Raw genomic sequence first — 15,577 nt, 5'->3', positions numbered from 1 at the left:
CCCGGCTTAAATCTGAGCAGTTTCGAACAGGGGAAGATGATGGAGGGCTTTGGTTTCCCCAACCCCTCACCCTTAATCTCTTTGCTCGCGCTTTCTACAGTATTTTGCTCTTCTCATTAGAGTACGGATGAAAAGTGTTCTATATATCCCGAAGCAGCCCCAACATATCAAGAGAGCTAGCCTCAGCAAACTCTACTCGCGCACTGAACTTCTCTCGTTCCCAGTTCCTAGCAAGGAGTGACAATTGCACCGAGTGATGGGCCCATGAAACTAACCTGCATAGGATCTTGGGAAGAGTTGTGGAGAAGCGTTGACTTCCACCATTGCAAACTGCGGAGACCCTCCTCATGCTGTTTAAATAGGGAAAATTTAAATCCTTTCTAAATTCCCAAGAAAGAGAATGTAAATCTCTTTGATGTATTAATGTGTGTTTCTCCTTTTATTTATTTGGCAGTTCGGTTATGGAGCCTTCACTCCTACACAAACGTGGTTGCGTACAAAGGACACAATTTTCCCGTGTGGGACCTGGACATCAGCCCACAGTGCCTCTACTTTGCAACTGGCTCCCAGGACCGCACAGCCAGGCTGTGGAATCTGGAGTACACATTTCCTTTGAGAATATTTGCTGGACATCTTCAGGATGTGGATGTAAGATTGTGGATAAGCACTTAAGTTGACTTTATCATTCCTTTTACAAGAAAATTCAATGTAGATGCAAACATACTTTATTATAGAAATACAAATGAAATACCGGGTGAGTTCTCACCAAAAACGTGATATCTTCACTCGTGAAAATAACACCGTTACCATGGTTACATAATGACTCGCGCCTTTCGCAGCGAAAGTGAAATGGTTTGGTTTTTCATTGGTATCTATATAATAAATGGAATGTTACATAGCCGCTTAACGATACGAAATTTCCTTTCTTGTGTTAAAAAAATATTTCAAGGAAAGATTTCGTGTCTCCGCACGGCCATACACCCTAAAATCAGTATTCATATTGTCCATACTGCTCTCTATTCATTTCCTAAGGTGCTGATAAGGAGAATTTGTTTACCAGTCAAAAGATTCTTTCGTTGGTGATCATTTCTTTTATTCTCGTGGCCTTCACGTATAATTCAGGGCTGATATTGTAGGGAGAAATTTGATGCTGGTCACTCTTTGGGTTTAAAGGGTTAAACGTGTACAAGTATCCAACGCCAGGCACTGGGTCGGTAGAGGCGAGCAGGAGAGCGAACGCGCGAAAATCGGCGGGGTCTGGAAAGTAGTAACGTCACTCCCCTTCGTCCATCTCGTTTTTCTAAGGTTCGCTTTTTTTTGCTTGTTCCAGAAACTTATTACCTGAAACAGGTTTATGTAATATTGAAACTTCACTTCTCAACGTCTTGTTCTTGCAGTGTGTCAAATTTCATCAAAACTGTACGTATCTCGCTACCGCCTCATCGGACCGCACTTGTCGCTTATGGGACCTACAGTCTGGAAACTGTGTCAGACTCTTCACAGGACACAAGGTATGTGCGCCTAACAAACATTATTAGACAGCATATACCTAACTGTCATCTCAGCGGCCAATCAGAACAACGGAAAACCTCGAAAGTGACCAACGAGGACTTACAACAACTACACGCATCAGAGCTCAAGCGCGGGAAGACGCGGGTGACCAAGCCACGATCGGTTTTATATCTGCGTGTGATTGGTTTTGAGCTGGTACAAGTATTCTGGACCAATCACAAAGTGAAGTGAAACAGACCAATCAAAATTGAAAAATGCGACGTAGGGAATGTCTGTAGATCGGGATTTAGGGAACCGTTGCAACGATTTCATTAATTTCTAGGAAATTGTAACAAAAAAAACAACAACAACAGCTACTCCACCTTTTTAAAAAGTTGTACTCTTAAATCCTCTGGTTGGTGTGAAAGGGGTCTTAAGAGTCGTGGAAACTAATTTCTTTGGAGCTCCACACGCAGTGAAAAAATGACGCGGAAAATGTCCGTTGCTACCTGTTTAACAAACGTTTGCGGACCTGCTATTTTTATTTCTTCCAAATTTGATTTTTTCCCCCACGGAAAAGTGTAGCTCAGATATCTCTCTATTTATTTATCCATTTATTATTTTTTTCACTGCTTGCAGAGTTCAGTTTATGCTTTGACGATTTCTCCGGACGGCCAATACTTAGTCTCCGCTGGGGAAGACCGGCGCATTCGTCTGTGGGACTTAACCGCAGGCAGTATGATTAAAGAACTACGCGGGCACACCGATACTGTGTACAGCCTCGCTTTCAGTGCAGACGGTACACTACTATCGTCAGGAGGACTGGATAACAGTGTTAAAGTGTGGGACTTTGGCCAGGCGGTAAAGACTTCAAGTAATGGCAGTTCAAGTGTCTCTGTTTCACCAGAACTCATGGCTTCCTTTCCGACTAAGAACTGTTCAGTTCACTGCGTACAATTTAGCAGTTGTAACTTAATTCTGGCGGCCGGTACGCAGTCTCCCTGACGGAGGGGCAGAAAAACAGGACAGGAAACAAGCTTGAACACGCACAGATAATTTGAAGTCAAACTAATTTTATTGACATAATTCATATTTTGGATTTACTTTTCAATCCTAGTTAATTTTCTGTACAAAATCGATTTGGATTATATACATACAACAATATAGAAACTTACACAGACAAAAATAATTGAGATTGATTCTAGCTAACAGAGTTTGTTTATGAATTAATTGCACATCCAAGTTTTTTCTTACAAATAGCTTTACAAACCAGATAATATGCATACAAATCTTAAAAAATTAAACATAATTCAGGCAAACAATAAGCACATCCACACAATTGGGGTTTTCTGTTGGTTTTCTAACCTTTTTTCAGCCAATGAAATACCAGCATGCAGTTGCTGTTCGTGAACTTGAGTTTTGATTGGCCAAAAAGAAAAAAACCAACAAAAACATATGACTGACTACAGCACTTGATAGCAGCACTGACACTGACATAGATGTACCAAAAAAAAACAAAAAAAAAACAAAACAAAAAAAAACACACAGAGGCAAGCAAGCTGGAACAGATATCTTTTTCCTGAGTAAACTGAATTCATTGCATCATCTAGCATAAGTCTATTTCTAACAAAACAAAACACGTTTTTCAATGGCTCACAACGAAAATGATTTAACATGTAGCTTATGTACGAACACATTCAAAAGATTCTTATTTTTGTAAAGAAAACAAATACTTGAAACAATGGAAAATACTTCAAGCTATGTTTTAGTTAATTCATTTTTACATCATATGTTGGATTGCAAAATTAAATAGTATCTTTAAACTTGAAAAGCTCCTTTCTTGTCAAATAGCAAGCCATATAAGCAAAATGAACCATTTATACCCAAACAAATCTCTTACTTTTTTCCTTTTTTCATTTCCAAACAGAATATTTAGTTTAAAAGGACAGTGCATTTGTAATCAAACAATACAAGCTTGTAATTTCTTATGGCCAAACACCCATGCTGAACAAAAATAAATTGACAACCTAAAACTATAAAGTAATGATAGCTATTTATCAAATGACTTAAGATGATATGTCAGATAAACACATAGGTTGTGAAATATTAAATGCAAAGATAAATTTTGGCTGGAAAAAACCATAATGCAAATCACTTATCTGTTAGGCTCCAAATGTCAACATTAACTACACCATTATTGTTTATTTTTATATAAGGGACAAATACCTACATAAAATAATTAAAATAAAAAATACATTTCTTACTGATAAAAAAGGAGATACTGAAAAGTATATCAATCTCATCAATAACCAAATTACTTTTCAAAAGACAACTATGAATTCAAAAGAAAATTCTGATTATTGAGGGCCTATTTGCATTGGCAAAAAGTTGTATGTTTAGACAAATTTTCTGTCATCACTAGCACTTTACAGGTGCAGATGGGTTGTCATGACTTGACAAATCTTGGCTGAAGCAAAAAAATTGGGCAAAACTGACCAAAGAAACAATGCCGTGATAGTCTTGTATATCATTTATAAAAGCTACCATCTGCATGGATTTACACTTAGTTTACGCAGTAATTAAAGTTTGAATCCTTTCGCAAACTATGCCAGCTGCTCTTGCGAGCAGATTAGTCACTGACAGAAGGAATTTGACAGCTTTGAAATCTTTAAAATGGACCCAACAGATGAGACAAATATTTGTCATGACAAAATTTGTGCCTTGATTTTGACGAGACAATTCTGGATTTTTCCAATAATACAGAAAAGTGGTTAGGGAAAAAAACTAATTTGCAATGAGGTCACATCAAAACTTAAGTGACTTAGTATAGAAAATCATTAAATGTTTTCATAAGAGAATTAAAAATCCACTATTTAGTATCCCTTTAAATACCAATTAATAACAAAGCAGATACAACTGATGATGGGAACATATGGAAGGTGATTAATTTGGAAATGATATCATTAATCAAGTTTGTAACAACTCAATTTCAAATGAAAACAAACTCACTCAAAATCTGAAAGATGTTCCGTGCAAGAAACAGCTAACTAACCTCTGAAAAAGAGCTCAACTGAAGCTAAATTCTGCAGATCATATATCTCAAACAGCAACCTGGCCCACTGAAATTCAAAACCCCAAAAAGGAGAATTTCCCTCATTGTAATGAAAGAATGCTCATTGTAAGGGTGTGACATTGCAAACACTTTCCTGTGTCAACATCCCTTGAAATTTTCCTGTAAATCACCAATTCCCCCCCCCCTCCAAAAAAAAAAAAAACCTAACTAAATAAATATATAAATAAATTAATGACAATTATGATAATTTAGCTCCATCCTCAGACAGGGCTGTCAAGGGACATGGTTTGTAAGGGTACAAATAAAAGTCTGCTTTGACCCTCAACCTCCTAACATCCAGCAAAGCTTTCTTGGAAAACCAGGATCCAGAATTTACAATGAAGGTGGGAGATAAAATATTCTCTAGGATAGGAAATGGAAACCGATAAAGGAGAACAAATTTCATACACTCAAGTAATCAATTTCCAATCCCTGATCTCTGATTCCAGCTTCCCAATCCTGGTCCCTGTTTTCCAGGAAACTTCCATATTAAAGGTGATAGCAGAGAGATTATGCTGGAGATTAGGTATGTTGTAAATTGTTGAAATACCAAATTCTCCTCACCAACAGTGAGGAATTGTAGGGAGTCAAGAAAGGAGAATTGATAATCAAATGTTAAAAGGAAGATCTTCAGCAATGAGCATTCTTGTTACATAAAGGAGAAAATTCCCCTTTCAATAGTGGGGAAGAATTTTGTCTAATTGCAATAATTTTTGACTAGTTCTTTTGCCACATAGGTGGCTACCCATTACACAGCATGAAGCAATATTCTATGAATATTTCAAATTTACGTGGCACTATACAAAACACTCTCCAAAAGGAGACATAGCATAAAATAATCATTGCAAAGCACAATGAGGCAATAACTGAGCGTATACAACAACTTTGCTCTCACAAAAAAAACACCCTGACCACAAAAAAGGTGTGAATCCAGCACATTCAAACTAAACAGTAATAAACTGTAATAAACTTCTCTTTGAAATCCTTAACCATGATATCAAACCCCATTGATAATAAATTTTCAATTATGAAATAAAAGCACTTTTTGAACCTAGGTCCACTATTAGAAACACTTTGTAAGGAATTTACAGTGATTTGTCAAAAATCATACAAACAAATCATGCAGAGCTTCCAGGAGAGAAAAAAGCCCACAGCTTTACCCTCACAGATTCCACCAAAAGTGCACTTGCAAGGCTGCTCAAATTTGACGTATCTGTATTCACTTATTCTAATGCTGTGACATACCAGAACATTCTTAATAAATCATTTTTCTACACCAATTCATGAAGCACAAATTTAACATAACCACTCCTAGAAACCTTAAATTAGGTTCAAAATTTAGCTTTGACAAGAAAGTCTCTACCTTCACACCCTAAAAATGTTGCTGCAAAGACATTCATTAAAAATCAAAAGGTAATTGTCATTGACCTTGTGAGGGACAAACATGGCTTAATATTTGCCAAGGTCTTTTAGTGTAACTGAACTACAGTAGACAAAGCTGTGGTCTACAAAAACTCAAATTAAGAACTTGACTGACATCAAGGAATTTTGACTGAACAAGCTTAGGGAGCCATCCAGTTACTGAATGAACTTAGTGTGTATTGTACCACACAACAAGTGAATGAGAATTTTTCCTCCCACTGATTAGCTGGCTCAGAAGTGATTAGCAAGTACTATTCATGTCTGAGCAGCCATGGACATAAAATTGCACATGAGGAATCTTTTCCCACAATATTTGGGAATAACAACAAAAAGTAAACTAATTGTCTAGTTTCTGTGTGGTATTTTACTTGCTATTTGTCTCCATTTGGGTGAAAGTACTGGATGTTTACCTCCCCTTTGGTGAATAATGATTACCGTAATTATTTAAACCTAACCATTGTCTCCACTGCATGATTCTGTGCTCTCCGCCAGGATTTCGCCTGTGAGGTTGGATTTATTCAAAGTTTGCCCACCCTGGCTAGCCTTTGCGGTAGCATCATGGGACAGATTATGCCCCAGCTCTGGTGATAAATCACAATTCTTCTTATTCCCTGGATCCTGGTCTTTGTCCCTGGAAGTACTGGTATTATTGTTGGTGTTTGACTGTGTCATACTGCTGTCATCCACATCAAATGGCTTGTCACGGGATTCATGCACGTGCATGTTATGTCGCCGTAGATCACCTTAAGTTTAAGTGGCAAGAGAGTATTAATTAAGCACTGTCTACTATCCAACTGGCTTATCTTTCCCTAGATGGGATGATACTCCATTGCATAATTACCCAAAGCATTTAAATGGGCTTGCTAGACACCTTGCTGGTACTCCTTTATACTCCTGGGTGAAGAGAAGTACTGTGAGAGTTAACCCTTAAACTCCCATGAGTGACTAAGACAGAATTTCTCCTTACAATAACAATACAATATCACCCAGATAAGTGATGAAAATAAAGAAAAATATCAACTTGGGGATAATTAGTTCATCCAATACTGAATTCTCTGAACTACAAGTAACATTTTCAAGAGAACTGTAAGGTTGACAGTAAGGAGAATGAGAAACTTGATCTTAAAGTTAAAGGGTTTAGTGTTTCGCCCAAGAACATAACACACTGACCCAGCCTGATCTTGGACCCAGACCTTTTGATTCAGTGTCCAGCGCACTACATCAGTAAGCCCACTGGGTCAACTTTTTCTGGTGAAGGGAGAGTCATTGAAAAGAGAGCAATTTTCTGACAACAAAAATTCCTGATAAGGACTTAATAACCTCAAATGTAATAAAACATTTCTTAGGTCATTAATCACTGGGTTGATAATTTCTTTTAAATAAAGTTGATAACAACACTTTTGTGATCACTCATCCACCTTGAAAGTATAAAAATGCAAAGAGAGCACAGGCATAGGTCAGATGACTGTCTGCCAGATATGAAGCCAGATATTTAGCTAGTTCTCACCTGATCTGTTGAAAGACTTGGGACAATGGTCACATGCAAAGGGACGCTGTTCTGAGTGCGTCACAATATGTCGTCCCAGTTTGCTTGAAGTGGCAAACGTCTTAGGACAGTGAGGACATTTGTGCGGCTTCTCCCCAGTGTGGATGTAAGTGTGTGTCTTCAAAGATATTGTGGTGGCAAAACTCTTCTCACAATGCTTACAATGGTAAGGGCGCTCACCTGTGACACAACGAAAAGAAGCCAGTGAAAACTACATAAAGTTTCCTTAAAAAAAAGGGGGATTCCTGGTGTGACCAAGTACAATTAAACATTCGTGTAATCCTTGAAGAAGCTTGAAAATTTAGGAATAAGTGTTTCTTTACGGAGAAATTAGACGCTAACCTTTCGGTTTAACCCTTTCTCTCCCAGATGTGATTAACATTTAACTTCTCCCACAAATATCCATACATTATCAAACAAACAGGTAATAAGAATACACAAACTAATCTGGCAGAAGATGTTCTCTTGAACAAACAATAAATTCTCATAAATAATTAACATGGTAATGTGTAGTAGCAAGAGGAGAGAATTAGCAATCAGATTTTGGGAGTTAAGGATTGAGTGTTACTAATAGAAGGAAGCTACATGGCAGAGAATTCACTGAAGGATATTTCAAGTGATTTCTGGTGTAGTCAATAACAATCTACGGTTTACTTGCTGCAGATTTTTCTTGATATAACAGGGGATGGTAACCTTCCTTTAGATGCCCCTGGCTATTGGATTAAATTTCTCTTCAGTTCTGAGTCGTCAAATGATGAGCTACACTCTCTCTTGTAGTGTTCAAATATTTTAAAACCCTTTAACTCCCACGAGTGACCAAGACATAATTTCTCTTTACAACACTTATACAATATCAAGCAGACAAGGGATGAGAATAAAGAAGGATATAAATTAGGGGAATTTTGGTCAATCCAAATTCTCCAAACTGACATCATAATAACTGCATGATAGACAGTAACAAGAATTGCTATATAGAGAAAAAAAATTAAAGGTTAACTACAATAAGAAATCACCTGAGTGTATTCTGCTGTGTCTCCTTAGGTCATTGGAACTATAAAAAGCCTTTGGACACTGAGAACATTTATGTGGCCTCTCCCCTGTGTGGGTGTAAATGTGCTGCTGGAGACCAAATGGATGGCGAAATGCCTTGTCACACATAGTACATTTCCACTTCCTGCAGCTCATGTCTGGACACACGCGCTTGATATGTCGTGCCAGATAGCTGAGAGAGGTAAATATCTTGCCACACTTACCACAAGTGTAACCCTCTGTGTAGTGAAAAAAAGAGAAAATAAAATTTGAAAAATAATAAAGAAAATGATAATTAAAGGCTTAACCCTTATACCCCTGAGAATGACTAGCATCTAATTTCTCCTTACAAGATAATCCCTGAAACACACTTTAAGGTCGCAGGAATAAGAGAAATGATCACTAACTAAAGATGTTCCTGATTGTTAAACAAATTCTCCCTGTCAGCACTTTAGTAAATGTACAGAGAGGAGTGTGGAGAATATTCATACTGATGTTAGGGTGTAAAGGCTTCAGAAATACAACTGACAGCATTTCCTATGTGTTGAAAGTTCAATTTAAACTCCTGAGTGGACATTTGTAATCTTATCTGTGGACAACTTTATTAGAGACAGCCCAACATGAAAGAAAATAGTCTATTATTGAGGGCAAAGTTTGCCGTTTATCAATGGTTACTTAAAACTTTAACTCCCCAAAGTGATTAACATTTAACTTCTTCCTATAGCATCCATATGTTATCCACCAAACAGGTCATGAGAATACTCTGCAAACCAGAGTAGCGTCAAACCATGTCTGATTGTCCACCTGGTTGCTGTGTGAACTTTAATATATTCTATCAGGTAGAAGTTGTTTATCTCTATCTAACACTAAATTCTCGTAACTAGTTTACAAAAAATGTGTGCTTGTCAGAGGGGAGAATTAATAATCAGATCTTGACGTTAAAGAGTTGAGGCCCAACTTTATTCCTTAGTTGATTTCTTATTCTCTCATTACCTTGCAGTATCCAAGATGTAAATTTTTCTATCAATTGAACAACACTCTTACCTCTGCCAATTCTGTTGTATTTTGGGTCAACATCTACATCTCCAACACGGAACACACCCTTGCTGGTGAAAACAACCTCATCATCATGCTCATCTAGGGACTCGTCACCTTCTCCTGCTGGTGGAGTGGAATCAGATGCATCTAATCCATCCTGTGAGCTGATGCTGAGAAGTGCTGACACAGCCTGGTGCAAATTGAAGTCTGACTGCTTGGTTGCACTTTGCTTCTCTGATGAGTCTGATGGCTGGTTGCCATGACTCTGCAACGCAGTATTCACCATAACACCTTTTGATTTGTCAATCCCAGCAGATTTGGAAGCTGGTACGGGTTCATTTGTCAGTAGGTTGTTCAGACTGGCTGTCTGTTTCAGTTCCACAGACTTGGTCCTCTCATGAACAAACTTCTTCACAGCCTGTTTGGCACTCACTGGTGCAACTGTTGTTGTTGTTTTAGTAGCTGAAGTGGTTTGCACAGTGGCAGCACACAATGCTGGTGTCGTACTGGATGTTACTGGCTGCCTGGCACTCAAGGTAGTTGTCACTCCTACATTACCCAACTGAAGTGGAACACTTCTGGGTAGAACAACTGGAGCAATACTTCTTGGGATCTGCCCCATGACAGTTGTTGGCAGAATCTGAGCAGCAGCACTTTGCAATCCACCTGGAAACACAGGTGTTGCCCTCTGCTCACGGGGTAGAATTAGCCGTTGGCTACTAACACTGACAGACTGAGGTGCTACCTGTGGGGCAGCCTGACTCACTCCTGTTGTTTTCCCTAATGTAAATATACTTGTACTTGTAGAGTTTAGTGTGGTCTTTGGAATTCCCAATGCCTGAACACTAGCCACACCCGAGGTAAAAGGTAATGGTGTATGACCTTCAGTTTGAGGTATCAAGTTCCTAGCTCTGACACCAGTAAGTGTCTGGGGGCTTGTCAAATAGACAACAGGTGTTGCTGGTTTGATGTTCCACAGCAAATTAGCAGTTGACCGTGAGCCAACACAGCTGACAACATTTTCCATTCCTTTCAATGGCTGTTGTGGATGAGCTCGTTGAGCATTGCTGCTTGGTGGCAGAGATGGAGCTGGGTTTTGTGCAGTCATTGATGTTTGGATATTTGAGGGCACCACTGGTCTACAAAATAGACCCTGAATATTTTGCATTGCAGCTGAATTCAAAATCCTTGGTCCCAAGACATTTGACCCTGGTGGATTTGTTGGGCAAGCTCCTGTTAAACTTGGGCTTAATTGAGGTGGTGCCACTGCAGCTGCACTCAGATTCAACAAGTTCTGCTGTACATGAGCCACTTGTTGCAGGCTTGCTTCGATATTTGCAGGAAATCTTACAGTTTGTTGTGGGAAAGGACTCTGCACAACAAGACCTGGCTGAACTTGTGGTACTACCTGGCTCTGTGAATGGGAATTACTTTCAACCTGTGACAAAACTTGCTCACTTGTTAAGGTAACATTTTGTACTGATGCAGAGACAACATTACTGACCAAGCTGGGCTCCTTAGAAGAGGAATTGTTTACAGAGTCAGGATAAGTATTTGAGGTGACTTCATCTTGAGACTTTCCATGCAAAATATCACCTTCTTTGTTATCCTGACGCAAAATGGTAGGATTGGTGCGGAAGCTGACCAGCGCCTCCGCAGCCTGTGAAAGTTTGACTTGCTCAGATTTCCCTGTTGTTGGCCTCTCTGGACATACGGGAGATCCTAGAGGAGACTTTTCAGAGTTTGGACGCTTCCTTTTTGGCTCACTTACAGAACAAGAAGAATTCGATTTCCCTGGAAACAATGTTGCATCTTCTCCAGTCTTTTTCAATTTATCCACACTTATTTTCATCTTTTTCGATGGCAAGCCAGGGATCAAGGACTTTAGTTTGTCTGCTGTCAGCTTGAGAAGCAATTCAGCAGCAGATGAAACTGTAACTTTGCTAAATCCTGGGCACTTTTTTAGTTCAGCAAATAAATGATCAAACACACCAATCTTCTTCTCAGACAAACTTCCACCATTTTTGAAATTATTAGTGCGTTTTCTGCTTCCAAGAGGAACATCTTTCCCCTTTGTGGTTTCCCCATTTGATTCATTCACAGATTTAACACTTTTTGAAGTACCTCTAGTCTTAATCGGTTTCTCACCTTCTGTCTCACTTGTTTTGGAACTGGATTGTTTAAGTTCACTTGACACTGTCCCTCCTACAACAAGCCCAGCCTTTGCCTTGGTAGTATTTTGTTTATTGTTTATAGACTTTTCCTTACTGTGAGCAAAATTCTTGTCAACTTTCCTTGGAGTATTTTGCACTTCATCTTTCAAAGTCTTTTTCTTCACCCTTTTGTTCCTTGATTGAGTTTGAGCTAATGTTATGTTTACCAAACTATCTGCACTTTTGTTCAAATCTGTGTTTTCTCCTTGGTTCTTGTCATTTTTTGATGTCAGTGATCGCACTTTTCTTTTCTTTTTCTCCATGGGTTTGCTAACTTTACCATGTTGTTTTTTTGTCAGTTCAAGATCTTCCCCATCTGGATTGCTTTCCAATGATTTCTGTGCAGTTGATGTTTTTCTTCGAGTTGGAACAGTTTTCTTGGATGTCTCAGAGGCTGTTGACTTCTTGTTTTGATTCCCCTTTTGTGTTTTGCTGACAGACTCATCTGATTGAGTTCCTTCACCTGTATTTTTGACATTACAGACACTTGCAGCATCCTCTGTTTTCACTTTTTTTCTCCTAAGAGGTAAGAAAAGAAAATAAATGAATAACAAGACAATCACAACCGAAAGCATCAAAGAAAATGTTCTTACGTGCTTGCTCGTTTCCCATTGTCAGGATCACATTCTTTGGACTTCTGTGGAAATTTGGCAAAATGATTAATAATACAACTACAAAAATAGTAATTTGTTTCCTGGGCTAGCGCAGTAAAAATTGTGCTCAACTCAGACTGAAAAGAAAAGCACAAGGACTGACCAAAAAAATTGAAATATTAGTCTAAAGGATTGACTCTATAAATGAAGAGCACATCACACTTATTTCCTCTCAACTGGCATCTTGCCTAGGTGAGTGACAAATCCAACCAACTTGTATTTAATGCAATTCAATACAAACAGTCATAACTTTTCAACTGCCAGTGATAAGTACTTATAGAAAATAAGCTACTTGTTGTCTGATTATCAAATTGAAGTGACCGCCACCCATGAAGTGTGACTTCAAATGATAATTAATTAATAAATGCCTGGTGGGCATCTGAAGGACTCCTGCTAATCACTCTAAAAGCATAAAACCTGTCTGTGTAGCAGTTTATTTTGACCACAAAAACCCACACTGAAATTAATTAAGACAAAATAACCCAAACTGAGACCAGACATTACTTGACCTCTGAAACATAATGGAGCAAATTCACAACTTTAAGGCCAAGGTAAAAAAAACCAGAGGATTATCATACAACTTGTGTGCAACTGGTCCAAGGGCACCAACATTTTTTGTCTAATCTTCTGAAGATGACAAAAGGTGTTTACCATTACCTCCAAATGACCATAACTAATGTGATAAAAGGCCATTTTGCATTTAGGTTACAAGAGATAACTTTTTTACATTCTTGGACAACAAAATCTTACATGACAATTTCTCATTTATGTTAACAGAAAGCAGTGGTTGACAAAATTGGTGAGGCAAAAGTATATCATAACAGGAAAATATTTTAAATTATTCAACATATTTTTCTAAATTGTTCACAAATTCTAAGACTTTGAGGTCAAAAGAAATCTTTTAACTCTTAAAAATGTAATTTAAGGGATGAAAAGGAGAAAAATGACCTTTTTAAATAATCCACTCTTTGGTTTTGTTTTGACTCATTATTTAGTCTTGGAGTCTAGCCAGAGTTGTTAGAAATGTCCTGGCTTCCTCTGATCTCTGTTGCTTTTCTAGTAAACAGGGTTTACTACTGAAAAAAAACAACTACTGATGGAAACTCCTTTCATATCCAAAATCTTCCTTTGTCTAAGGGACTCTTACAATAAATCAGACAAAACACATCATAACGAAAAATTATGTGTTCACATCCACATATTATACACATCAAGAGTGTTCAGTTCTTGCAAAAAAAAAAAAGAAAAAAAATCTGGCAATTAGCCAAGAGGAAGCTAACTTCTTGAGTATTGTCTGTGCAGGTGTGAAAGAAATTTTAAATGTGATAAGGGTCTGCAACGAAGGCTTGTGCGTAAATTATTCTTAAAACACCAAAAATAGTCGTACCTTTATCAAGAAAAATTTTGAACGATGTTATCTGGGAAATTTTCAGAAAATTACAGCGACAAAAGAGAAAATATTTCAGGCCATGCGAAGTGATCTTCAGAGTGAAAATTGTATCGACTGATTCTCTTCGCAGTAAAGAAAATTAAAAACCAAAGACAGTTTGCTTGCATAATTACATATCGCATGTACAAGTGTTTAACATTTCGAATGTGCTCCTACAAATGTCTAAAAATTTTAAAAACTATTGTTACTTGAAAACTGATTTGTACTTTATCTAATTTCGACAAAAATTATGGGTGTCTTAGCGGGCTACGTGCAAAAAAAACCATTTTTCCCTAAGGTCGCAAAATAAATTTTCTACTCTCAGAAGAACTCATCGCACACGTGGGCAACAGTCGAGAAGAGATTCCATTCGCAATGGATTACAACAATATTTTACTCTTAAGAAAAAGAGGAAATTAGATAACTTTTATAGACCTTGTTCAGTGCAGCAATGTCGTTCGCACATCAGAAAACAAATTCTGTTTGGATTCCGCTTGCATGACGTCTAGTGTAAATTTAGAACCGGTCAACAGATGCGTGGACAAGCCTGATCGACTGTCTCTCTCTGGGGCAAGTGCCAACTTTGTCCCTCGCAAGCATAACTGTTACTTTCGATTTGCTTAACATATTTTCACTCTGGAAAAACGTTCACCTCGAAAACCGTATGTGTTGCAGGTCGGTGTAGTATCCACTTGAAGGGCGATGACGATGAAAGCAAATAAATTTTCCATGAAATTGACTAAAGCGGTGTACATTTCAGCCTGATCGCCCTACGATCCGAGCTACGCTCAATAAATATTGACCACATGGCATTCGAGGGTCAAAAACATGCTACACAATCCTTTGGCACAAAGCAAAATCCCAGATAAATACTGAATTTTGCAGCGTGAGCGAAGAGCCAAGCCTTAGATACATTTGCCCATAAATTTTCCACACTAAGCGAACATCATTTCAACTTCCAGCCCTACTCTAGCGTTTCATCAATGTACTACGAAAAACTAAAACAAAGTTTTGCCCCGTCAATCTCATGTATATTTGGTTTTCACGCTTCTTAATCGCCAATTGTATTTTAAAAAATGCTATCCAGACCGAAATCACGACTGAAATCCAGAGTTTTAGTAATTTTTTTATTAAAAAGCTGCAGGATTATCGAAGTTCCCTTTCTTCCGCGGTCATCACATGCTCGTGGTGAATTCAAGAACTCATAACAAATCTGGCGAAGGAAACTGTTGCTGTCGAGTTTCTTGTCATTTTCCGAGCTATCCTTAAAAGCTACAATTAAAAGCCTTGTTTGCCCTTATCATAGATTGACTATTTGCATGAAAGTAAATGGTTAATCAACACACCTCTTTTCTAGCGCTTGCATGATTTTCCGGTTCGTCTTCTGACGAGTAGCAACACGAGCACTTGGTCGAATGTGCACGTTTTCGCCTGAAAAAATTGCACAAAACCTCAATCTCAACCACGAAAAAAGCTCAGAAACCCAAAGTAGAAGGTACTCACGTTCTCCTCAAACCAGTGTAACCCTTCTCCATTGCGTGCCAGCTTGAAAAGCCGAGATCTCCGTCGAAAATGAAACTACCAACCCAGACGTCGACATGTTTGTATCAGAGTAAACCCTTTGCGTCAGAGAAATACTATGGG

At 38.2% G+C, this 15,577-nt stretch overlaps 2 protein-coding genes across 2 annotated transcripts in view; one reads left to right on the top strand and one right to left on the bottom strand.

Annotated features, from left to right (window-relative positions):
* Positions 1–3,322, top strand: part of LOC113670033 (TAF5-like RNA polymerase II p300/CBP-associated factor-associated factor 65 kDa subunit 5L) — a 20,531-nt gene extending 17,209 nt beyond the window's left edge. Inside the window, exons 4-6 of the mRNA XM_027186113.2 lie at positions 455–648; positions 1,398–1,511; positions 2,131–3,322. Of these exons, the coding sequence (XP_027041914.2) occupies positions 455–648; positions 1,398–1,511; positions 2,131–2,496 (674 nt within the window). The 3' untranslated portion in view covers positions 2,497–3,322. The remainder of the gene's footprint in view (positions 1–454; positions 649–1,397; positions 1,512–2,130) is intronic.
* On the bottom strand, positions 2,547–15,577 carry LOC113670031 (uncharacterized). Its single transcript, XM_027186112.2, has 7 exons — positions 15,437–15,577; positions 15,280–15,364; positions 12,445–12,488; positions 9,645–12,370; positions 8,585–8,839; positions 7,533–7,751; positions 2,547–6,768 (listed from the first exon to the last, which is right to left on the bottom strand). Exons 1-7 carry the CDS (start codon positions 15,466–15,468, stop codon positions 6,476–6,478), a joined length of 3,654 nt encoding a protein of 1,217 aa, XP_027041913.2. The 5' UTR covers positions 15,469–15,577; the 3' UTR covers positions 2,547–6,475.

This window comes from Pocillopora damicornis, chromosome 2, assembly GCF_964200805.1.
Source record: "Pocillopora damicornis chromosome 2, jaPocDami1.2, whole genome shotgun sequence".
NCBI classification, from domain to species: Eukaryota; Metazoa; Cnidaria; class Anthozoa; order Scleractinia; family Pocilloporidae; genus Pocillopora; species Pocillopora damicornis.
The sequence above is the reverse complement of the archived record's forward strand: the minus strand, read 5'-3'. Positions and strand labels throughout refer to the sequence as shown.